Source organism: Falco peregrinus, chromosome 1 (genome assembly GCF_023634155.1).
Source record: "Falco peregrinus isolate bFalPer1 chromosome 1, bFalPer1.pri, whole genome shotgun sequence".
Taxonomy (NCBI): Eukaryota; Metazoa; Chordata; class Aves; order Falconiformes; family Falconidae; genus Falco; species Falco peregrinus.
The window spans coordinates 117,922,529-117,948,950 of NC_073721.1; the positions used below are offsets into that span (position 1 = coordinate 117,922,529).

A 26,422-nucleotide genomic window follows, 5' to 3' on the forward strand; every position below is an offset into this window, starting at 1 on the left:
CTGAATAACAGCAGGGCTGAAAGCAGTCCCACCACATCTTTCAAAGGAACTTGGAGAGAAACAGTGCAACAGTGCAACACTCTGCTGCAATAAAAAGAGGAGTTGAAAACAAGGAAAGGTCTTGCAATCTATAGGGTTGAAAAGAAGTGAAGAGGCAGACTAATGAACTTTTACTAACAGCCTTCTCTGATATCATCTGCAAGGTAAAGAGGACACCATTTTTCACACGGATTAAGTGAATGAAATGCTTAAACTCCTTAAGAGGCTAAGATGTTTTAAATGTCATTTATGATAAATAAATCTGATCCCTTCCTCACGTGAATGGCTTTCCTTAGACAGCACTTGCCTGCTTCTGTGCATTTGTTCTGTCTCTCTCAGTTTCTGCACACAACACCCAAGATGAGATACACCCACATATATATATGTAAAGGATGTAAGAAGAAGAGTCATAGCAGACTGGACTTTGATTATTACTATAGTTAATAATAAGCCTCCTGTATTGCTACCAACAAGCAAAGTTGAGGTGTTTAATATGGCAGAAAAAAATCAGCTGAGCTGTTTGTTCACTGTAGGGCTACTGCTAGGATAACTATGTTTTCAGGAATAATATCAAAACATTATTGCACTTGCAAACCAATCTGTAGTCCTAAGGTCTAGGAAGAGGCCACACACAAAGTTCACTGGGCGTTTCAAAACTATTTAACAAAGGCATCAAATTCCTGTAGCACAGGAGCAACAGTAAGAGAAGTTCTGAGGACATCTACAACCACATCTGGGCCAGTTCAAACCCAGCTTCAATGCTTTCAAACAAGCTTCAATGAGCTTTCCCGGCTGCTGATCTGGATGGAGCAGGTCAGCATAGCTCAGCCACTGCTGACCACATACACAGAAGTGCCCAGCTAGCACACACTTGCTGTCTGCTCAACTCTGTTTGCAAAGGGGAGGGGGAAGCAAAGAGGAGTCTGATGCTGTCTTGGCAGCCTGCAAGTATGTACCTGCCAGCAGCAGCTGCACAGTGAAGAATGTTGGGATCGGGAGACGTGAAACCAAATCCATTCAGTGTAACAGTTATTAAACTGAACAGTGCTGAAGAAACCACACTGGGCTGGAGTTTGCACTGAGTGGGAACAGTGAGTGCTTTGATGTGCTCAACTTACGGGCCGATGGGCAGGGTCCTTCCTCTGTGATCCAGACCTCCAGGTCCCCAGATCTCGTTGTCCATCGTCTCAGTGCCCAGGTTTCCACTCTCCCCAACGAACAAGCTGTTCTTGATTTCTTGCTTTGAGCCATCATCATGAGGGAATGTCCCACCACTAGGCAGGAAGGGCTGGAGGTGACGGAGCTGCTCACGCCCGTCCCCCCCAGCTCTGCCCCAGGCTGCAGCACAGCCTGCACCACACTCACCTTGCCAAGGTCAGGCCAATGCCGTTGTCAGCAAACCTGCGGAGAGGAGAGAGATGCTTCAGAAGAGGTTTGGTTTTGCTTGGTTTTATCACACCAAACTAAAATAACCAAACCAATGAGGTGGAGGTCAGCAGGGCTTAGCTACTGAACAGTGCTCCAGGGAAGCTCCGGCTTTTCCAGGCTTGCTCCCTGCCCAGCTCTGGAGGGTCTCTTGGCACCCCTGGCCGTGTGTGCAGATCACATGGAGCAGCAGACATGCACCTGATTGCTCCAAGCTGAGGCTAAGCCTATGATTACTGGGCATAGTTTACTTGTCTGGTAAAGCTTTTTCCGTGTCTAATGACAACGCTCTTTCCTTTTTGTTAGCTAAAAAGATCATGCTTATTTCTTGCTCCAACAAGCTTTTATTATTTAATAGTGCTTTGCCTGACGCACACCTCTGTGCTACTCTGGATTTTTGAATCACGTAATGCTTTATAAAATATCTTTACAATGGGAACTGTTACAAACACAGAGAAACTTGGCTTCTCTTTCACAAACAGGGAAATCCAGATCGAACTTCCTTATTTAAAGAAAAAAAAAAACCAAAACAACCAAACCATACACACAACAAAAAAACAAAATGAAAAAAAAAAACCAAAACAACCCACAAACAAATTAATATGTCTTTCCACTTCACTGAAATTCCAAGCTTTTAGATGAGGTAAATCACAACTGTCGGTCCATGACCCCTGCTTATAGGAAGGCTACAATTAAAGTGGTCGCGATGGCATGGTCACGCCGGTGCCCGCGCCGGCTCTGTCGCCGGCGGCCGGCGCGGGGGGGCTGAGCCGTGCGCGGCTCCGCCCGCAGGTGGCAGCGCTGCACCGGGGCGGCCGCTCCGTGCGGTCCTGCCGGAGCCTTGCAGCTGCTGGGATGGAAATCACTGTGGCTGTAAGGACATGACAGGCTGATGGCCGTTTCCTCGAATTGACATCCACTCATATTTTGCTGTGGGAAAGGGATAAAGCGCTTGGTCCTTTAGCAGCCTCCCACTGCAGTTGCTGTGTAAGCTGTGCAAATGTCTCAGTGACGCGAGTGTTACTGTGAAAGGCAACGCTCGCTGGCCAGGGAGCGGGCTAGGTACTTCTGGTTCAGAAGTTCAGAAGCACCACAAACCGTATTGCTCAATACTGAGTTTCTGACTGTTCTGCCACGATCTCATTCTTGCCCACCTGACCGGTGGCTAAAGCCAGCGCATACCACCAGTTCCTTTAAGAGGTCTGGGTAACTCGAAGGTAAGGCAGCTCTGGCCAGGAATTGGCCACCAAATAATGGTGTGACAGCTATTCCTACTAGGGTTATCACAATATGCCTTGTAAAGTAGCTTTTCCCCTTTTCTCCTCTTTTTTTCAATTGAGATTGGTATTAAAGGGGCTGGCTCAGCAAAAAAACCTGTAGCAGATCATCTGTTCTCAAGGGCAAAACAAATATCTGCTCTGACCAGTGCAGGAAACAGCCTTCAAAGAGCACAACACGCACCGGCCCAGTCTTTCTCCCTTGCTGCGGTGATGCATAGTTTTATGTCTGCTCGGTCAGTACCCGCTTATTCAGCGTAACAGCGAACCACATAAAACTGATCTGTGACTAGGCTTAGCCAGGGAAGGTGGTGGATTTTGCTGCTTTCTTTTCAAAGCACCTCATTTTTCATTTAAGAAATTAGGTTTTCTTTTTAGTTCTTTGCATCTGTATGTCTACTTCTGTGACCATTTTTGAATGCTGGTCAGCATCACACAGAGAAACAATGTGAGGGATCTTTGGTTCAGACAAAGCAGGTTTTGTTTGTGTTAAATAATGCCTGTGTTGACTTAACGTTTCGTCTTTAGTTCAATCTTGGCCATACAAAAGGTGCAAAGCAATATAAATAGTCTGAACCACAGCTATGCTCGCCATAAACACCAGACTGAACTCCGAGAGTTGAAATAAGGCAAAACTCACTGGCAGTTGTCCAGCCACACATCTCCACCCCGCAGCCAGGCCCCGTGATCCTGATTCTTGTAGGCAATAAAGCGTTCAATTATTGCAGGTTCCCTGGGCTTCAAAGGGTCAGCATCTTTGTGTGGGCTGTATCTGTAACCAGAAGGAGAGAAGAAAGGTTGGCGAGGGAAGGTAGCCTTGCTTGGCGCACAGCTCTGCTCAGCATCTGGTTTGTGCTAACTCAGGAACAGCTTTGGGACAACAGTCCACCCAGTGTGTCTTGTCATGGAGCGATGGCCAGACCCAGCTGCCAATGGAAGGACAGCCCAGACAAGGCAGTTGTAAAGACCCGCTCCAATTTTCCTTTCACCTTTCCGTTATTGTATTGTTGATATATTGCTGAAAGCATGGAAAGTTTGTTATTGCTCCCAAAAGCCTGAGGTATTTTTTAATCCTTTACTGTTATCCTTTAGCATACTCCTGTTATTTAGATAAATATCCTTTTGTTTTCCCTTTTGAGTATTCTTATCTCCTAGCTTTGGCTATGCTGCGGCACTGAGTATCATGCCAAATTTTCCTTGCTGGAGAAAGGAATTAAAACATCTTGGAGAGGGACTGTGTGTATGTCCTTCACTATTCCCGCTACACATTACCCAGGACACACGTACAAGATTTATTAACTCTGAAGTTCCCAAGTATGATGAAATATTGGCCTGATGCAGAAAAAAAAAGCAGACACAAGTGGAAACTGCAGCAACGTGTGCCCTCAGCTGCTGCCTGTCAGCCACCACTCCGGTCACAGAACCCGAGCAAGGACCTGGCTCGCTATGGTGATGCTGAGCTTGGCTGTCATTTACCCAGTCCTGAGGCACAGCTTTCCCTTTTGCTACTGAAGGAGCATCTTCCATTATGCTACACAGGTTAGAAAACCTGACAGATGAGTATCCAACTCAGTGCCAGCAACGGATGGTCCAGAGATTAAAATTCATGCCTCACCAATGGGTAGCAAGGCCAAGCTGTCAGATCACTAACAGCTATTCAATAGCACTTTGCTTTCCTTAATAAGCCATCATATCAATCTAAAACTGAGCATCAGGCTGATAGGGTTCCAGTAAATGAATATTGCTTTGGCAGCTTCATCACTGTGAATTTGCTTTCAGACAGAGATTTAGTATCAGCCCTTGTGAATTCCCCAGGCATTGTTAAATACGGATATTTGGAGATGGATTCCAGTTTCATTCACATCCATGTATAACCGGAGGAACACTACAGGATACAGAGTTTGACTCAGACATTTAATGCTGTAACTGAATGCAGAATAATCTCTCCAACTCTGCAACTGTCCAGCCTGCCCCAAAGTTTGCCCCAGCCAGTCCAACCATAAGCATTTATTTAGTCTTTCTGTCTTGATACATGAAAGGCAGAAAAAGGTATAAATAATCTGAGCTACAGCCCGTGCTGGTGGGTAATCCCTGAGCATAAACATGACTGCATTATGAATTGCTTGGCTTCCAGGGGTCATTCCTGCCCTTGTATGGCAAGGGACAAATTGCCTTTTGTAATCCCTTCCTGCGCCTGTGGCAGCAGGCAGTTTCCCAAGGCATGTGCTCAGCTACATGGAAAAGCAGTATCAGACTCCCAAGAGAATTTGGAGGTACTTGCAGAGCAGGCTTCTCTTAATAACTCATTTTTTAGAAGTTACTTTTATCATTCAATTAATCATTCAATTAATTGAGCATTAAAATAATGTAAATAATATTCACTTTTGAACATCTTTTAACATCAGCTGCTAGGCAGAGCACTGGGGTGGTGTGGATCCCAGGATAACCGATATCTGAGCTGCTGGCTGGGTTCCCCTGTGGAGGAGGACCAATCCCACCCCTGCAGTGCTTGCCCAGCATGTGACTACAGCAATCTGGGTAAGCCATGCCCCACAGATGGAAAGGAGAAAAGAAAGAAATTGTCATTCTCCCCTGCTGCACAGAGGTTTTCAGCAGATTTCTCTTCTCTGCGTGGTTTCTTCTGTCAAGAAACCCAGTCATGGGGGAATGCAGGTTGGGTGCAACAGCAGGCAATTCATCTAATAGGAGAGAAAACTATGAAACTTGAGAATATGCAAGTCATTCTCTCTCCCTGGGGTTGGTAACTAAGTTAAGAGCCAGACTCAATCTCTACCGAGATAAAAGGGTACAAGTGCGGTCCTCAGGCTATTACATTTTGCCTGCAAGAAGCACTCTGCTTACATGAGCCTCCACATGGAGTCCGCTTTGGGGAAAGAGAGGGGGTTCTCAGAAGCTATCAGACCATGGTAGGTCAGCCGATACCATGTGCTTTATAGAGAGGTTTCCAGTATTTCTCAATGACTCTGTTATGCCACACAGAGGCTGTGTGCAGCAGCAGGGATGAAGAGCGGCTTTGTGTATTTCATTGTAATTATTATTGCAGTCAGATCTGGAACTAGACAGAAATTTGAAATCAAAGTGTGAGCTCCATCACGTAAACACTCCCTGTGCAAGCAGGTCCTGAAGGATTGAAGAAAATCAAGAGCATTCCTAGGATATACTTTGATTTCTTATTCCTGGGAAACTTTTGCAGCAAGTTCTGCCCAGCAGAGCTGTTGACCAGACAACATTTAATTTTCTTGTTTATCTAAAAAATATATATAATCAGTGCAACACCCTAAAGCAGATGTAATATCCATGACAGCCCAGCTCAGAGCTAAAGAGCAAGGACAAAACCAGAAGTATGTGGGTGCTGGGGGTCCCTTAGGCTGGGGAATGGAGAAGATGAAGTTAGAGCGGTAAATCTAAGCAAAGACCTTTCCGCATTAAGAACCACCCCAAAGATATAGCGATGCTTCTTGTCACCTTCCTTGGTGAGTTTCATAGCTTTCATTCAGTGCTACAGAGAAGTCTTTTCCAAACCAAACCACACAAGACACTTTACCTCCCAGAAATCAGTGTCAGGATAGGTCTTTTGTCCTTGGCAGAAGCTGGAGTGGTTTTAACGCCATTATCAATGATCATTCCAGCCTAAAAGGAATGAGAAATGCAATATTACAGTGTATTTATATATTCTACAGTTCTTTCCATATCCAGGCTCTGCCTTCAATTGTTCTAGGCCAAAGTCACTCGCACGATCCTAATAACTGCTTCTGTCAGTAGCACGTGAAACAGAGGGCTAGCAGGACTGTCCAGATTTACACAGACCCCCCAAAAGTGCTGCAAATTTCCAGAAACTGCACCTCTCTTGTAAATGCATGTAACCCCCCCCACACACACATAAACACCCTGCTGCAGTCTAAAGCAGTCAGGAACACACAGCCCCACACCAAGGCATGCTAAGGGTAAATAAGAGAAGGCAATTAGACAGCGGCCTGTATTTATCCCTCTAGAAGCTGTTCATTTAATTGCTAGCACTGGCAGTTGAAGTCTATAATTAGACAAGCTGCCAACAGATGCTCCCGGAGGCACTATTTCAGGCGAGCAGAGGAGCAGGCTGAGCAGAGGGAAGAGCATCTCTGAATGCCCAGGAGCCAAGCGAAGCGGGTGCTGGCTGACTGGGAGCTCCCACACCAGCACGCAGGCTGCTCTGTCTGCAGACACAAACAAGTTGCAGTGACTCTCAGTGAAACAGAAAGCACAGGCAGTAATAGCTTGCAGACCCAAAGGGCTGGAGTGAGAAGATGATGGTTTTTTTGAGGGCAGCAGTCCCGTTGCGTGCAGACTCACCCGGTAGTTGGAATGTGCGCGGTTGTTGGAGAATTTCCCCATCGGCATGTGCTCCGAGTAGCCAGGGGAATACATGCCCGCTGAGGGCCCTGTCGGCACGTGGTGCAGAACAAACCAAAAGCCTGTTTCCTAAGAAAGAGAATGGACACCTGAGACTTTGCTTGAACTTCTTTGTTGATCCACTTTAGCCCAAGGATTTATCAGTAAAGCCACAAGACATAAGCCAGAATATTTTGGGACAAATCATAGCCGTCAGCTTTGAGTTACATAATTATATGCAGCAAAGAACTTAACACACACATACATTCATATTCACACTCCCGCATCTTCAATGTGCTTTAAGCTAGGTTTTGACATCTACATTGAAGCTATAAGCAAGGCTTTCGAAATCCATCACACACACACATACAGTGATGTCCTCAGATCTTAAAAATCAGATCATTCTTATTTAGTTACCTAAAACTGTATCTAGGACCCCAAATCTAGGTACAAAGATTTGGAAACTTTGGAAAGACCACATCTCTTTGTTTAAGGCTTGCTTTGCTTGTTTATTTCTCTTAGTAGGAAAATAAAGGCTCCTGATGTGACCAAGAATTTCTGTGGAATTAGCATTAGTGCTGATTGAAATTTCAGAGCACTGTACTGCAACCAACAGAATCATTGCCAAGGACTTCACTGGGACTCCGCAGTCACATTTATTTAATTTATTCAGGCTGCATGCTGTGCAAAGGCTGGGAATTTTTGTTAAAGCCATCCTGCTCTAGAAACAGCAAGTGACAAGAAGTGTGGAGCAAAAGGAAAAGCATAATTTTTTATTGGCAGCACTAGCCACATTAATATATGTCTCGATCGAGCAGTTTCAAAAACGCCTGTGTAACAGAAGCAGGTTTTATTCCAGCAAGAGCCTCAGCCTTGCAGAGCTGCAGTTGTTACCAAATAAGAAACTTCTGCACTCACTTCAGATCCTGCAGCTGCACAGTTTATAAGGTTGTTGTGTGGGTTGGCTATCCAGAAGGTGGATACGGCACTGCGGGTCAGGAAAACAAAGAATAACATGAAAATGACAGTTTGAGCACACACCAGTCACCAGTCAACTCCCCCCAGTACAGGCAGGGCTGATACCTCCCCAGATAAGGGGTCCTGCCTAGGGGGCAAAGGGAACAGTGGGGGTTTTTTTGTTGTTTTTCTTCTCATACCACACGTGTCCTCTGCAGTCTGACAGACAGCACGGCCTTATCTTTCAAAACACCAAGTATTAAACGAGGAATTTCGACTGCAATTCCAAGCCTGCTATGAAGCTGTAGGATGTCAGTCATGGTTTATGATAAGGTAAATATGTTGTTGCACAAGTCACAGAAAAGAACTTTGCCCCCAGATAAGCCCTCAGGTTCATTAGAGACTCATTTAGTCAAGGCACCCAACGAAATGCTTCTTAAGCACTTTCCAAGTGTACCCTGGTACCTGCCTTCTCCAAGAGCTGCATTGATTCAGAAACTTTATTCGCTCCCACCCTCCCATGCATTTCTTTTGGGACAAAAGAACTCCATTTGTTTAACGTGCATAAAAGACTCTTAATTGAAGGATTCTCATCAAGAAGAAAAGATCAATCCATCACTGTCCACCCTGTGACATACAGCGTTCATTAACCAACAGGCACATGAACTCTGGGAGGAAAAAATACAGCACTCACAACCAGCAGACTGGGTCCCCAAAACTCAGGGTGAGATTCACCCTCCTGAAGGGTGAACGTATAGAACACTTATGTCTGTTTAAATCTCACTGTGAAGGACTTCACGGGGGGCCTTTAGGCCAACCGGGTTTGCTGGCCTAAGATGAATTTCTGTTTGTGCCCCTTTATTATGCAAACATAGAAAAATTTTTCTATTTTGGGCATGGGACTGGCCTAGAAAGAAACAATTTGAGATTATTTATAGGCTGTGCTCCAGTGTGTGGGCAAGGACAAGGGCGTTCTATTTCCACAGTGACCTGTCTTTCATCCCAATCCCGTTCCTCAGAGCCATATGGATTGGGCAGGTTACTGTGTCATTTGGCACAATCCAATTGTCTTAATTTCTGGCAGCAGCTGCCTGCCTGCCTCTTCCAAGCCGACAGAGCCACAGCCGGTGCTCATCCCTCATCCCGGCGCTGGGCGCCTTGGCTGCTGCCCCAGGGGTAGTGTCAGCAAACTCATGCACTTGTAGGCTGGATAAGCCCAGTGCAAACCAAGCTATTTTTCTGATCAGACCTTAAATTCTTTTATAAAGAAAGACATGGTAGATCAAAGCACCATAGGACCTTTTCATCAGACCTCCGCCTATCATTCCTAGCACTTTTTCATATAACAGTCTTCAAAATGACACAGGATATGTCCTTCTGACTATTAAATGGATTATCAGTGGAAAATGAGCACAATGGCTTATTAACTCTTATTTTATGAATGGAGACATTAAGTGTAATTTATAAACAAACACAGATGTGAAAAAGAGCATTGCATGAATTCATCTCTTTCCCCTGCCAAACTAAAAAGCTAAAAATACGTTTCTTTGGACAAAACCCTAGTTTGTTCTGAGGACAGAATGGGTGATACTGATACAGCCTCAGAGTAGTTCCAAATAAAAGAAATCCCCTGAAGAATTTTAGCTGTTAGGCATCAATCAGCCTCTGTCTGTCTCATTTTCAGGGTGGAAGTCTGGCTCAGAGACTTTCCCATTGACTTTTTGTGGGTCAGAAATTTATCTTTCTTTTTTAGTGTAGATTCTGCCCACCCTTCCAAGTACAGCAGAATAAATTCCTGGAGAAAAATCTGGACTACGGGCAGAAGTGTTCCTGTCTTCCAGCAGCTTCAACACAGCACCTATGCCCTGTGCTCTCAAGACAAACCTTCACTGTGGAAGACCTCCCATTCTGTTGCACAGGGGTCCTGTCCTCAAGATGATCCACCATCAGTTTTAAACTCTTAAATGCAAAGTTGACATCCAGCTTTTAATGGAAAACATTCTGTAAATGATGTGGTTCCACAGATCTGCTCCAGACCACTTGCTATGCTCCCTGGACTGCAGCTGGGGATCTGCTTGCCTAGCTGCTAAGAACACAGGTTTTGCTTGAAGAGTTTAGTACTCTCTCAAGAAGAGTTGGGGGGATGGGGAGAGAAAAAGAAAGCTAATCAGCCACCTGCTATGCATCAAAACGAGTAAGTTCCCTGAACAGCAGTAATTAGCAATAAAAACATATTCCTAGGTTGCGCACCTTGATTTTGGGGCAGAAAACCAGCTGGAAAATCATGGAAAGAAGGGCAAGAATGGCCTTCAGGAGCTCAGTGAGTCCACACCCTGCCTTACGACAGGGTCAACTACAACTACGGTATTTGTGACTTGCATTTCCCTAACCTGTGTTTAAAAGCTACTGCTAATGAAGAACCCATTAATTCCTCTAAGAAAATATTCTAATGTTTAACTGTGTGGCCAAGCTGGTTGTGTTTCTTTATACTTCATCTGATTTTTTTCTATAAGGCAACAAAACTGCAAAAAGAACTTGTAAAATCTCTTCTTTTTACAAAGGCTTCTATAATCCTCATCTAAACCTCAGCTGGCAGATCTGCAAGGACACTTGGAGGACAGGATCTTGAAAAAAGGGTGAAAGGCATTTGGCATTTTTCAAGTTTAATACAGTGTTTGTGGCAAACAGAAGTTTTGAGAAGTTCTCATGGAAATGTTTTAATGAGCTTATGTACAGACAGGCTACTAGAGACCCAATGGGTGTATACAGTCTTTGATCTTTTATTGTCAAGTTCCAATTCTGTACTAAACTACATTTATTATATCATTTTGGTTTTACTCCAATTTGGGCAGACTGTGCCAAATGAATGCATAAGGCCAATGCCGTACCATTAAACAGTATCCATTCTTCACAGATAATGACTTTTGAATTAATGGGAGTATTTTCAAAATCAGCTACCATTTGAGATGAGCATGAATGTCAGAACACAGCCCATTCTGAACTCAGCAACTTTTTGTGGAGGCATTGGTATCAAGACTCCGTAAGACACAAGGCATCACTGTGTACTTTGAAAGAGAGATTTTCAACATCTGAGGTAGGAGCTATGTCGGTAGGCTTTATGCTAAAAATGAAAATTACATTGCAGGTGTGAAGGCATCTGAAAAGCACAAGTATAAAGATCCCAAGGAGACTGCTTTCCCAACCTTTGGGGCATGCAGCCCAGACCTCTACAGATGACTACATGATCATATACATGTAATGCTATCTTTTACAGCTAAATCCTGCAAAGAAAAGAAAGAAGAAAAGGAAAGCTCCCACTCACCTACAGTCCTGCCTGGGTTTCGGGATGTACCCCGGGTAAGCACCCTCTGTGATCAGCTTGCACATCCTGCTGTCTCGGTCTGAGGGGAGCAGAGTGCTGGGTTTAACAAGCAGTCCAAGGCAGTGATCAAATGTGTTACGCTCTTCTGGTCCATCCTCCGTAAAGAAGCAATGTCCCAGTGCATCGTAACCCACAGCATCCTTCACCTACATGTACAAAATGAAGGTCGGTGTTCAGGCGTCATGCATCAGCCACTGCATAATAAGAAGTATACAATGATGCATAGGAACCTCAGTACCCTCTTGAACTCGGGGTGTATAAGCAAAACCAAAAGCAAGATCATTCTTTGCTCTTAAGAGCTCATAGTCTAAGCAATAACTCCAACACTTAAATTTAATTAGAATTTGTCATCATCTAGGAAAAGCTCATTCCATTCTTGTTGGCCTGTGAAATCAAAGACTGTCTTAGCATGAGGCTGGAAAAAACACGGAGTGGGGGATGAATGGAGGATGTTAGATGTTCACATCTGGGCTCATTCATCTTCACATGGAGTTACATGAGCAGCTACATAAAATGCATCTGAAAAATGCAGCTGAGCTGAAAAAATATTTTTTCAGGCTATCAGAGAGGCGGCAAGTTGTTTTCCAGACAGGCTGGCTTGTTTTAGGTTTGACCTGATCTTTTTTCCAAGTTGCTGACAGAAGCTTTACTTGACCCTGGGACAAATCAGCTGGTGTTAATCAGTGCTGTTCTGGTTTTGGTTTGACTGTTGTTAACACTGGGACACGGTTGTGGTGGACAGAACATTACCCATCACCCCACTGACAGATCTGAGGAAACTATTTCATGAGCAGATACGTAAATTCAAAGCCTAAGGCTAGGACTGGCTGGGGAACCACAGCCCCCAGACAGACCAGGTCCAGCAAGTCAGTTGTTGGTGGATATGTCTGGGATATGGAAAATTAATTTCATCTCCATTGGCCAGGTGAAGAGCTGGCTTTCCTGGGCTCTTTCTTTGCGCTTCCCATCAGCCATCACCCATCGACCACCTTGGACTTAGGAAACCTTCCTGGCAAAGGTTAGCCTGACACCAGCGCGTTCCTACAAATGCTTCAGATGAAACAGCAATTGCCAAGGGGCAAAAGACAATATTAAACTGGATAGAAGACCTGTTCTTTATGGTGCTATTGAGACACCTGGACACTCCCGTGCCTGAATTACTTTTGTAAACAGGCCTGAGACTCATTCTTAAAGCAAGGAGCACCGATTTCAAATAAAATCCCAGGACTAGTGTTGAAATGATTACAAATATGTTTTCACATAAGAACACTTTGCTTGCCAAACCTATTACAAGCTTACATCTGCACACACATCTATTATGCATCATCCATGCTCCAGTGTAAATACTCAAATCTCCGAACACAAGTCACCACAGTAAATTAAACAGAGCCTAAATGACCTGCAAAGGGGTGCATTCCTTTGAGCTACCTTTACTGAAATTTACTGCTACCTTCCCTGATCTAATTAGATGATAGCTTTTGCAAGGTTTAGGCTTCTTTATTTAGGTGTAAAACATATGTCATTAGACTGAACTGTCTCCTCTTGGAAGAGGGGGGCAAATGTTTATGCGATATATTTCAGGAGAGTGAACTATCCTCAGAAGTTTTCCAACATGTGGAAGAAGTCTTTTAAATACAGAGATGTCAGAACTGCACAGAAACTGCCACTGAAACCCATTAACTTTCTTTCACCCAACAGTAATACTTAGAATACACATGAGCAATGGTGCTGTGACATTTAGATGACCAAAACAGTTTCCCTAGAGAAATGCTAGCCACTTGGTAGGGCCATTCATCTTTCCAGCCCGCACAGCACTGCACCAGGACTGAGACATCAACCCCTGTAGTGACCAGACTTCAGCTGGGGCAAAGCCCACCTCTGTGCACGGGGAGTAACATCGCAGGGGAATGTATCTCCCAGCACGGTGAGAAAGGAGTGAAGCAGAAAGAGCAGTGCGCGCTGGCAGAGGGGTTCAGAGCCAGCAAATGCCCATCGTTCTAATTCATCCCTGAAAGCCCACAGAACAACGTGGAGTTACCAGCCAGGGACCTGGTCCCTAGTGCATTTGTCACCCTTTGCCTGATTAATTACTTTCCCTGTACCGCACCTCTCGGTCAGCTCTGTCTTGGTTTCCTGCACAAGCCCAGTACTGAAATACTTGGATAGCAAACAAGATGCTTGTTCCAAAATCACTTTTCCAATGGGTTTGATTTTTTTATTTGATAAAAACCTTCTCAATAGTTCATAATCTTACTGTAACCATGACTAATCTACGGCCTTCATGGTAAAGCAGTCGCTATGTAGTGTATCTGTATTAGTAAAAGCAGATACCGCTGAAGCAGTTAGATAGCACAGCCTCTTACTCCATGAAGCAGAGCTCTCCCCTGGATTCTGCCAGACTGTTTATTGACCTCCATTTAATTTCCCTCCCCAATGGCTGCTTCTATTTTAGCTTGCACACTGGGATCCAGTGGAGAGTGTGGGAATTGGAGCAAAGTTGCATCCCTGGGACTGCAGTGGCGTAACTAGGTGGTTTTATGGCCAATATATTAAAGCAAATATTGGGTAATTATTGCATTTTCAAACAATAATTATGGTGAGAAAAGAATTTCTACGTATTTGTTTCCAGAAGGACCCTCTGTGCCTTGCAGTGAATATGAATTTGCAGACAAGCGCAGAACAGCTCATCAATGGAAATGAGCTAAGGCTGCGATAGTGACTTCCAGCACACTGACAGACCCACAGAAAAAACACTTCTGTCTTCAGGAATGACTGGACATTCTTTCCTCCTAGTGTTTTCAGTATGAGTATCTCTGAAGTGAGATGAAGTGACATGAGAAAAGTGATAGCAAAGCAAGCAAGGAAGCCTGTATGGAAATTACCAGCCTGCTTTAATGACAGTTAAAAATAACTGATATCCCTCTCCCACCTGTTAAAGCATTTGCCCACGTACTCAACCACAGGCATGCAAGAAGTCCCTCTGAAATCAGTGGCTTAAAGTTAAGGACATCACTAACTGCTGTGCTATGCTGAGGTTTAATAGCTCCACTAGATTTTTTGTATGACTTTCCGAAGTGTGGTTTGTAACACATCACCAAGGCAAATTCTCCCTCAGCAAAGTATGCTGTGGATCTACCTGATCTCAGAGGGAATGAATGGAGGAAGACAGAGCTCACCTCTGCGTGCACAAATGGTGTTCATGCATGTGGAAACAAGTAGTGTTGCCCAAGCAAGAAGATAATAGGAAACTAGGAAACGTATAGAGTAACTATTGCAATCACTGGAAACCATGTGGGTGTCTGTGAATATATCTGGGGCAGAAGTAAGAGGAGAGGAAGGAAATGAAGAGTCAGAAAGCAGATGAGGAGATTGTGGTGAGATCACCTGAGAATCAAGGCATGGACCTGCTGGTTGCAGATGTCTATCACAGAGCAGTGACACAACATTTAAGTGATGCAACCTGCAGAGCACGTTGTCTGTGATGCAACTGAACAAACTTGGTCAGATTGCGTTGTTTCACTGGGACTTTCTTTTCAGCTGTCAGCAACAATTATACAGTTAAAATAAAACAAAGGTAAAAGTGTTATGACTAGAGTGTAGTATTCACACATTTTGATAAGCTATAATCAACAGGGATTAAATTCGTGACTAACGTTTCAGATTATACATCTTAATTTCTAAGATTTCTCTCCGGTGCCTTATGATGGAGGCAATGCCCGGTCATTTAGGGAATTGCGGCTGTTGAGTAACAGCAAGAGACTCAAACTGCTTTCATCAGCTACATCATACTGTCTTGGCTGGAAAAGCCTGAGCACATGCATCCCTGTGCCATGGATTCCCCACAACACAGTTACCATTTGGGGAAAGCACAAAAGCCAGAACTGTTTCCAAACGCTCTATATGAACCCATCTGTCTGACTGGTAAGAAAAATGCCAGGCTCTGGGTATGTGGTTTGGCAAGTATTAATCAATAGGGAATGAAGATCTCACCTTAGATCCAGAAGCAGAGCTTTAGCTGCTCTGCAGCTCACCCACAGCTGGGCAGCCCCTGTGCAGCCGGAGGATGTGTTTGTGGCACCACTGGTCCCAGCCCACAGTGGTGTGGGCAAATGAATCCTCAGCGCTGCCCTCCCACTCCCCACACCAACCACAGCTGCGATGGGCAGCTTCGAACTGGGAAGATGCCATATGACCCTGAATGCCTTAAATAATCTAGATAGCAGAACATCTTTTTCCTTCAGAAGCTGCGTTCACTTGGTAGGTTTTTAGGATCATGTTATAAACTTAGATGCATAGAGGTCAACCCCCAAACCTCAGATTCATAAATAGCAGATAAAAGCCGCTCTGCTTCTAGAGCTGCAATTTCAATGCCCTCTCTTCAACTTCTGTGCATTTTAATTATGCCTGTGACCTTCCCTTCCAAGGCTGCCAGTTTTGGGGGTTGTAGCCTGCAGTCTTTGCCCAAAGGAATACTGTAAGACCAAGGCCTCCATGGGCTAAAGTCAGTGAAGGAGGAAGCATTCATCAGCAAGTAAAGGGCAAAAATCATGTCTTAGCTAAGTGCTGAAAACAATTGCTATTCCCCAAAATAGAATTAGGAAAATAGAAATATAGAGGGGAAAAAGTAAAGAAATGTAGAAATACAGAAATAGAAAATAGAAATATACAGCAAAAGAAATCCTTACAGGCTCCTACAATGAGATGGTACAGTAACTTTACAACAGTGGTATGGATATGAACTCCTAACGCACAGTGACCATCCAGGTTACAACTGCCAATGATATGTCTTCTCTTAAAACTCTGTTATATATGGTAGCAGGGCTCTTGACGGTACAAATGCTCCTCTTCAGGGCTCTGAAACACATCTTTCCTTTTGGAATATGCTGCTGTCTCACTGAACGGGTATGAGTCCTTTGCCTACAGAAATCTTGTCATTTTAAGACTTCATATGTGAGCTGATGCTTGGGGAAAAGTTTGGTCAAACCTTACGTTTATTTCACACCTTTAGCAGCTCTGCTTTTGGGATAGGTTTCTGCCCATTTCCTGAATATGAGTAAGAAGAAGCTATCAAAGGTGGGATAAGAGTGAGGAAAGCCTTTTGGTGCTGTGTGCCAGTCTCCAGGATGCTCAGTAAGGTAGCATTGTTTTCCCTCTGCATCCTTACCCCAAAGAAGAAGGTGGCACCCCTACATCTGGGGAGGATCTGAATGTGTTCTTACCGTCTCTGGTGTCTTGTAACTTGTCTGGCAAGCACAGGTCATTCTATAGAATTACCCTAAAAGATTTCTTCTTTCAGAGGGCAACTCCAACAAATGAGAGTTCTGTGAGTGCTTAACGTTGTGAATGGCACTGCAATCACAAACTTTTATTACATTACAGGAAAGATGAAGCACGCTTAAACCTTCTGATTATCCTCTTTAAATAGCAAGCTCTCCGTCTATATAGACCCAACTACTCATTAGAGATGGGCTGGCCCGCAGACGTTGCTGCACACAGACAGAAGCTCTGCCCGCTCTGAGTCAGCACAGCCTGCAGTGCCACACTGGCCTCCTCCGTTTTAACGTGGGTTGAAATACACCTGGAATATATATCCACGTCAGGAAAAGCCAGACGCTAGCTCTAACAATAAAACACATCGTCCTGCAATAATTAAGCTGTATTAATGCTATGAGGAAATTTTTTGACTGGTGCCTTGATTGCTAAGGTAGACTCCAGGGAATCTTACCAGCAAACCGTTGGATCCATGGACTGTGACACAACGGGAGAAGGTATGGTGAATGGAGACATCCTTCACGTACGTTGGAGGGTTGTAGCCTCCTTTCTCATCCACATCTCCAGCCATATGGAAATGAATTGGGTAATGCCCCATTGTCTGCTGGCCCATATATTTCAGTTCTAGACCTTCAATGTGGGTAGCCTTAAAGTCAAGACCAATCTGGAGAACAATAAAACATCAGTCAAGAAACACAAAAGACTGTCGAGGGTAAGAAGGAGGGGGGAATACAGGAATAGGAAGGGTTGCACTGTATCTGCTAGGGAGATTTACCACGTGGAAGGGAGTATATGGCTGCAGGGTGAGAGAAAGAGTGTCATGGTGGCTAAGGGGATTATCTTTGATGCCCCCACTGCTGCCATTGCTACATTTAACTTAATTTTAGAAGGAAAACTATTTGCATTTAATGTTTTCTGTGAGTTTCAGTCAGCTGGGCTCAAATCGAACTCCCTGGGCTGAGCACCACTAGAATCTGGGGAAAACTGGGACCAGAATGTGGGGGCAATACCTTGGGTGGGTTAAGAACCAGCCTGGCTGGCTGAGCAATGTCTGCAGGGGTGTGAGGAGCACTTCAAAGGCAAGGGGCAGGCGGCAGCAGCGGGGTGGATCTGCTGTACTGCGGGGAGAGGCTGTTTGCTCAGTGGCTGACGTGAGGGGGTTTTCCCTTGTGCATCCTGGCTCCCTTGGTATGTGAAGGTGTGGCTGGGAGGAGGAAAGTGCAAGGAGAGGGCTCCAGCCCTACCTTGATGTGTCCCCCAAAGGTGTCGAAATCAAAGAAGGAGCATAACTTGCTGCTGTACTCATAGCACTGCCCTTCCATCTCGCCCATCACCACAACGTTGCGGCTCAGCAGCCCCACTTCTGCCCGCATGTCAACGCCGTCAATGACTTCGCCAATGTGGAGGTATGCCGCTTTCCCTAAAAGAGCAAGATCCAGTTTCAGGGTTACTCTGCCAATGCTGCTGGTTTCCCCTTGTGCTTCCTGTGGTGGTGCTGGCATGATAATGGAGTAATTGAATCAGCAAAAACTGTTGGCTGACTCCTCAAAGGAGGGAAGGCTGGAGCACAGGTGTCACCCAAGGTCTTGCTGAGATATTTGCAACAGAGGAAGTGGGATTTTTGGTCTGAAGTTGCTTCATTGAGCCAGGGAGTTAAACCAACAGTCTGTTAGACAAAACATAGTTCCTGCCTTGAAAAGGGACCGTGATCTTTCAAGATCTTTTTACTTTGGATCACAGTCAGTCATGTATGAACATCCAATGTAAAGAAATCTGATGACGCAGCTACTGAACAGTCCAGATCCCCAAGGTTAGGGCAGCACTTCCTACAGTGAGGCACTGGGTGCTGCTTAGATCCCACAGCACTATTCAGGGGCGAGCATCAGCGTGATGCTGCTAACGCTGTGGCTGTTAACCTAAGCAAGGAGAGGGCTGGGCAGAAAGCCTTGCGGCAATTGTGGCTTGGGACAATTGCAACCCCTCATCCAGCTTGTGGGATGCAAACTCTCCTGCTCCCTGCCCTCCCAAACCTCTCAATGTTAGATCCACCTGCATGTCTCCAATTTACTTTCAACACTTCCCTCTGCCCTGGTGTAGTCAGAGTCGATGGGAACTTCCATCTGCCCCAGGCCACATCTCCCTTTGCCAGGCCAAAGTTACTCGTAACATCCTACTCACACACACCTGGCTCCACGGAGGGGTTAAAAGCACAAAAGGCTTTCCCATGCCTGAGCAGAAAGGGGTGAAGTTCAGGCAGTGCGGATGTCTAGAAAGCAAAATCATCTCTTTGCTGTAATCTCATTCAAACATATTCATATTCCCTCCTTCCTTCCGCAGCTTTCTGCAGAGAATGCAGTTGGGAAAAGGTTCATCTTACTGACTACATTCTGTATTATTCCAGTAAAAATAAGTAATAAACTCTTTAAGTAAACACTGAACTTCAAGGAATGCCACACTTGCCTGTATTTAATTTCAATGGAATCGTTCAAATCCATAATTAGAAACAAATGGAAAGCCTGAAGCCTGGATATCGCTGCGAAGCACTTCATGCTTAAGCAGAGGTGCCAAGTTGAGGGGAGGATTTTGAACATTAAAACAGTCTTGTTTTTAATCAAAACATGATGCTCTGACTTTATAACAAAGATAAGCAAACACCATTCACTCCCTCTTCTCCTGCAGCTGGGAGTAGTGTAGTTTGATGGTGATACTGGGATTTGGGAAGGGTGAGTGCTCCGCCTTGCTCCGAGACAGCTGTGTTTGCGGGATGGGTTCGCACCACCACACGTGCCTTCTGCCCCAGCACCTCCGCCTTCAAAATAACATGATCATGTGAAAAAAAAAAAAACTCTCTATGAACTAGAGCAGCAATGATGGCAGAACAGGTGGACACAGCTTTTTGGCTGTGGTGGGAAGATGAGGCTTCTCTGAGCTCCGCACTCAGCCCTAGGAACGGGGGGCTGCAAGGGGCCACAGGTTTGCACCTCACCCACTTTTGCAGTTGCCTGCCTAGAAAGTCCTGGTCTTCCCTGTGTTGTTGCTCTGAAGCCAGTGAACCTCATCAGATGTGTGGTCAAAACTAGACCCAGCCCCTCCAAAAAGCAGCTTCGCTTCCCTTAGTCACATACATTTATAAAGCTGCTGCGGTGAGTGTCCTCCACACGAGGGTACTCTGTGCTGGACCCTTGAGAGAGGCTGTTAAGGAGAACAGCCTGTCACACAAAACTGTTTTTAAGCTGTTATTTTTAAGTTTCCCCCAGAGCTGACCTTTCCTTGATTTACTGAAATGCAGGAAGAAGTTCAGATAACCATAAGAACATCCTATATGAAGCCACATCTCCAGGATTTGTGGCAGTGAAATTAGATAGGCAGTTTTGTTATTCATGTGCTGAGCTCTAGAATAATAAATGTCATGCTTGCACGTATTTAATTTAATTTAACACCAGTCCAGACATGCAAAACAGGGTAAGCACTGACAGAAATGTTAAATACAGACTAACCGGTTTCTAAATATAACTTCTTGGGTGCATGTTTTTCACTTTGTGCTTTTGCTGACTTGACTTGTTTGGAGATAAAAGGAGAGATGGAAAACAATTCCCTTCCAACGTAAAAGTGGATTTTGAATAATAGCTCCTTTAACAGAGTTTTGAAAAACAAACCTCTCCTAAGGCAGCTAGAAATTCAGGCTCCCCATGGCAATAGGGCTGTGCTCCTGAAACAGCTTGTGGCAGACAGACCCTGGCACGGGAGCCCTCAGGTGCTGTAAATACCTGCTGGGATCCAGCACTCTGGTACTGGCCACTTGCCATGGGGCTGGGAGCACCACGATGTGCATCTATAGACACGCGGCACTTCCAGGGAGCCACTGGGGCATGTTTAGTGACAGACATGAAAAAAACCACAACAAAAGAGGCTGCTCCGTGGCGAGTTTAGGGAGTGCACACAGGGATGGGAGCATCTCACTCTGCAGAGCTACAAATTTGAAGTCAGGCTGCTGTTCACAGCCAGCACATGGAGCCTTCCCAGCGAGCAGCCACGATCCCTGAGACCCCGAGCACTGGCCATGGGCAACCCCCAGCCAGGGGTTTGCAAATTGGCACTGAAGTGGTTTGATACTAAGAAGGCGACACTGCGCTTTGAATGTGGGAGGAATGTGTCTGCTGCTTCAGCATCAAAGCTGATGTCTGCGATTGCCCAACTGCTAGCAAACCCAGGGGTCACTGATTCACCGTTTCCTCCTTTGGGCTTGGTCCTGCCGCAGCCCTCACGGACAGATGTTGTCTTGCCAGCAAGCCAGGCTTGTGCCATGGTATAATCTAAACCAAACAAAGCCTTGCAGTGACACAGATTACATCTCCCCACAACGGGCCTGTGTGACGGGCTAGGAAAAACGCCCCGAGTTTGCTGCTGTATTTGTCATACCAGTGCCTCCAGTTAGCAAAATGTAAATTCACAGGGAACAGCTGTAATGTGTGGGCTTGCCTGGTAGAAGTTTTGATTCAACAAGATATGAGCATATTTCCATGCTTATTACTTGACAGTGATTATTAAAGTTGCCAGTTGTTGGTAAGGACAAGGTAATTATTAAAAGAAAGTATGCCTTAAAATAAACATAGATGATGCACTCATCAAGGGCATGCCTATGTCAACAAAGCAATTCAAAGGAGAGTCTCTCTAAACTGTACAAAGCTCCAGAAAAACCTGCCATACTTGAACCTAGCCATAAAACCTGGGTCTTAGGCCTTATCAGACCTAGGAAGGGTGGAATTTTAAAACTATTTCAGCTGCTACAGATGTGGAAGAGTGCTCAGCTCTGGCGAGTTACACAGATGTCTCTGAAATCCCGCCCAGGTACACTCATGCATTCCTAAAAGTGTTGGCTCTAAATGACACAAAGTGCTAAATCTCGCTTTCAGAAGTGAAACAGGTACTTGAAGGTCTGGGTTTGGTGAAGGTAAAAGTGGAGCTAGGATGCTCCTGGATTTTTTTTTTTTTTTTTTTCTCTAAGGAGTCTTTTATTCTCCTTTGGGCTCTCGAAGGCTATGACCTTCTCTCTCATGGTCTTTTAAAGTTTCCTAAACAAGAGTTTTTAAAGGAAACGCTAAACACCAGCTTGTCTGTTCAACCCATGTAACCCAGTGACAGTCAATCCTTCAGGCAGTCTTTAAAATCAGTGCAACTCATTGTAGGTGCCAGCCCAGACCTCCGTCAGATTTAACATTTTTGCCAAATATTTGTCATCACTGGTGGTGATGCCCCTATTGCTTATATTTACTAACCAACAAATGTTCACACCAGCATCCTGTCAAATCCTCATTATTCTGAATTATCTCAATGGGGTTTGCTATTGCATCCCTAAGCCACAAGCCTGTAATGTAACACAGCATGGTTTGGGTGAGCTAACCAGCTTCTCGAGTCATACAGTACAACCTGATGTCTTAATGAATAAATATTCCTCAAATTCATAAGTTTTACGTGGAAAATTAAGTTGCCAGTAGAAAGACATACAGCAGAAGGGATGAAATTCTGTAAGGAGTTCAGAGCTAACTAAGCCTTCTTGGGACAGTTTCCTGCTGGGCAACTCATTCCTATTACAGCCTTTTGTTCCTTTTCTCCTTCAAGATCCTGCATGGTGTCCCACAAAAGTCAGAAATACACCCTCTATTGCAGGAGCATGAAAAGCCTTGAGTTCACGTGGACATTAGTAAGTGTATGCTCAAATTCCCTGTCGGACCAAAGCCCCTGTAGCTCTTTGGTTTCAAGGCTGAAATGAGCGGATTTTACTGCTGCCAACAGAGGTGACAGGAGGATTGATGTGGACCTAGGGCAGCGCATCTGCTCATGCTGGCTTTAACCGGGCACTGAGAGGTCTCTGCGAGGTCTGTTAGTGTTTTATCCCAACGGCAGGGTCCCACCTCATGCTCCCTTTCTGCAGCAGCTACTTGGCAATCTACTGACATACTTCTGCAAATGCCAGGTTTTCCCTCCCTGACCTTCCGGGTTTTTCCTCACCTTATCCTGACATGTAAGTTCTTGCAGCTGGGATGGGAAGATTAGGCAGGTCTGGTGGACAAACAGAGCAAACCGTTACTTAAATCAGGCTCAAGCTCAACCCTTCTGAACCTCTGCGCAAGCCTGAATCTGTTTCTGGCAATTGTGCTTCCAGGCAATGCCCAGAGGCAGAAGAGCAAGCTCCCAAAGGCTGTTAGAACGGGCCATTTCCGAACATTTCCCACCCAGTCCTCAAAGTCCTCAAGCACCAAGGTGGCTGTAAGCTGCAGGGGTGGCTTCTGTGAGAAGCTGCCAGAAGGTTCTCCCAATGCCCGATGGAGCCACACCAGCTGGCTCCTCGATGGACCCGCTGCTGGCCACAGCTGAATGGTAATAAATCGCACTGATTTCCCCACACTGAGCCTGTTTTGCCGGTGACGGTAACTGCCGAGCGATCTCCCTGTCCCCACCTCGGCCAGGAGCCCCTCGTCATGTTTTCTCTCCCCTGCCCAGTTGACAAGGAGAGATCGAGCGGCTCCGGTGGGCACTGGGCGTCCAGCCAGGGTCACCCCACCACACTTAAAAAAAGAGCTTCTGGCAAAATCCAGCCAGAATGATGCCAACTTCTAAACAGAACACCACAGATCTCTAAAAGTATCTGTATATTGATAGTGGAGTGACTTCTGCCACCCTTACAGCACAAGATGAATGCTGACACAGGCTGTGAAGTTGTTAGGCAACTACGTATTTACATTTTTAATTCAAAGTTCTCTGCATGAACAAGATCACAGTAAACTCCATATCTCTCTAGTATTTGCAACCCAATAAGCAGGATTTAAGATATGTGTGCTCGTAACCATAGATGCACCAGTATGTGGGATAACTGCAGTAATTATGCCAGGCACAAATAGTTTTTTCATGCCTTATCAAGAGCATATAGGAGCACAAAAGAGCATTTCATCATTTTTGTTCCATGGTGAAACTTATCAGCATTAGTAGCAACTTCAGACAGAGCAACCAAGATGCAGATAAGACTTGTTTCCCAGGGAAACTAGACAAAATACTTGATCTTTCCTACTATCCAGTTCTATCATAACACCACAACCCTTCCTTCCTTCCTTCCTTCCTCCTCCCTCCCTCTGCCCTGCACCATTGTCCCTCCCCAAACCTTGTGAAGTTGGAAGATCAAACAGTTTTAATCTGTTCCCACAGAGAAAATAATCCAGGCACTAAAATGACAATTGAAAAGAAAAGTTAAACAAAGGAGGCAAGTGGAGAAAAAAAGTTCCATTCGAGTGAGTGACCATTTGACTGGGAGCAGGACCTGCAGAGCTGAGCCTTCATGTGAACCACACTTACTCATGGGAGCCGCAGTTTTGACGTTAGTGTAATTATTTCAATAAAGGAGTGCACAAGGTCAGTACCTGGGTTCCCTCCCTTGCCTTCTACACTGAGATCTGCAGTAGTCCACAGTTAAGATGACTAAATCCTACTAAAATCCAATGGGAATTGAGTTTTGATGCTCTTAAGCTGTTTTGAAAAGACCAGCCTCTAATCAATCCATTTCTAGCAAGTAAAGAAATATGAGGTTTCAGCAAGAAGTATCAAATATAAAGAGGACATGAGCTAACTAATGAGTTTGACTTATCTGGCACAACATGCTAAACCATGTTTATTAAAATATTATTAAATTACGAGAGCATCAATTATAATTAAACGTTAGTATGCCAAGCGGCTGCCACACCACAGTGTCTGTCCACAAAGCAGAGGTTTTCTGCCTCTTTTTTAAGCAAAGAGGCTCTTAAGTAGTTCAGACCTGACATCTAGATTTCATTTAAAAGGAAAAAAAAATGGAAAGGAAAAAAGTAAAGATTGAAAGGGAAACAAACCACCATGGGTAGGAATGGTTTTATCATTTGTCTTTCAAAGGGCAGACTTCTGGAGTTCTCAGCTGCTAACTAAACCTCTTAGGAAAATGAAGCCATTCCATTTATTACCAGTGACATCCCTCTGAGACCCTGCATAGAAATGTATCTGTGTGGAAGTGTTTTCTCAGGAGAAAAGCAATCTTGCCTATCTCACGCAGCAAAAGGCAGGCAGACATTTATGATGAATGTCTTTTGCATGCAATTAAGAGCCTAATGTGGCCACAAGCACCGGCTGTGCAGGGGCCGCTCACCTGTGCTAAGGCTGGGGCCAGCCCGCTGCTCGCCAACTATTTTTATGTGCTTGCTCTCTGCTGGCTGTTCTCCCTCCACACAGTGTTTGATGAGCCACTGGGACAAATAAAGCCCTATTTAACAGAAGCCTCACAGGTGAAATTAATTGAATCCCCATAAGTTTCACCAAAGCCAGTGCCTGATCACGGGACAGTGGGTTTGTATGTACGTACCCGCGCACTGGCAGGTTTCAGTGCGGGGCAAGTGCCCACTGTGGTGGTGTTTGCCTCCACCAGCAATGGTCACACCTCGAAGCCCACCGCTGCGGTGCTGCTGCCCCCCTGGCTGGCAGGAGTGTGCAGGCAGGGCTGCAGGCAGCTGCAGGCATGGTGGAGGGGAGGAGGCAGGGAGGGCACCCATCGCCTGGCTCATTAGTGCTCCTTACCCTGGCTAATTGCATGTCATGGCACAGGGCAATGGGTAAAGTTACACCTTGGCCAGGAATAGAGCAGATCAGGGACCACCTGGCTCCTAAAGGCAGGGGACATCTCAGCTATGCCCAGGTTTTATTTCATCTAGATTGAATTTAGAAACAGGCAGACAATTTCATTTTCTAGTGTGAATGTGCTTTCGTTACAAGAAAGTTGGATGTGATTTTTATTACTGGACTAGATTTTGCCTTGATTTATACAATCAGTGAAATCCCATTGACGTCAATGGAGTTGCCTGGATATAAGTAAGGGCAGATTTTGGCCTTGGTGTTCATCTCAATTGTGGTAATAAAAGGAATGTCCTAATTCTCCTAAAGAGTAATGGGAGACCAAGAGCACAATTACTTTAACAAGTGTTTCCACTGCTTCTTTATTTGAAATTTACATTAATGTTTTTTGTTGGTTTTAACTCTTTATTCATTTCCTTAAACTAACTTAGTTGCCATTGTTGTAGAAGATAAATGTAATTACATGAATTTCCCAGACCAATTAGATTATGGGAAACCTAAGAGAAATATTCCTACGTCATCTTTATTTTTACTGACTATCTTCCAAGATCATCTCTATGATGTGACTTGTTTCATACTAGTCTGGTACAGTTTTTTTCCAATAGCTCAAAATTTTCTCAGGAAAAATATTCGCTTGGAAATGTGTCTTCTTTGAAAGTACTACTCATTTCAAGTCATAAGACTATGATACATTCAAACTGTGAATAACATTTTTCTTGGCTTGATGAGCATCTCTCTTTTGAGCCACCCAACAATGAATGGCTAGAGCTCTGTGAGGAAGCAGTTGCCAAAGGAAGAATATTCGTACCTTCCAGAAGATGTTGCATCAGAGATAATGGTGAAGTAGTTCATTTCACAGAACTGAGCTAACTCCCTGGTGCATTGGATGTTCCAAGTACTCTCATGGTTTCTGAGAAAGATCTTACTGTAAATGCAGGCAAAACCTCTGCCTAAAGCAATTGCCAATGTGTAAGGAGAAGATAATGTAACGTGCTTGTTTACCACCAGGCATATGCTGCCTTTGAAATGCAGCCTC

The 26,422-nt window shown here is 44.8% G+C and overlaps 1 protein-coding gene across 3 annotated transcripts in view; it reads right to left on the reverse strand.

Annotated features, from left to right (window-relative positions):
- CEMIP (cell migration inducing hyaluronidase 1) overlaps positions 1-26,422 on the reverse strand; it is a 114,034-nt gene that overhangs the window by 14,544 nt on the left and 73,068 nt on the right. For all 3 annotated transcript variants that reach the window (XM_055811279.1, XM_055811275.1, XM_055811272.1), the window contains exons 12-20: positions 17,985-18,160; positions 17,195-17,404; positions 11,410-11,615; positions 8,049-8,118; positions 7,092-7,220; positions 6,307-6,392; positions 3,382-3,513; positions 1,405-1,440; positions 1,158-1,313 (exon numbers count right to left, since the gene is read on the reverse strand). In XM_055811279.1, coding sequence (XP_055667254.1) covers positions 1,158-1,313; positions 1,405-1,440; positions 3,382-3,513; positions 6,307-6,392; positions 7,092-7,220; positions 8,049-8,118; positions 11,410-11,615; positions 17,195-17,404; positions 17,985-18,160 — 1,201 coding nt within the window. The remainder of the gene's footprint in view (positions 1-1,157; positions 1,314-1,404; positions 1,441-3,381; positions 3,514-6,306; positions 6,393-7,091; positions 7,221-8,048; positions 8,119-11,409; positions 11,616-17,194; positions 17,405-17,984; positions 18,161-26,422) is intronic.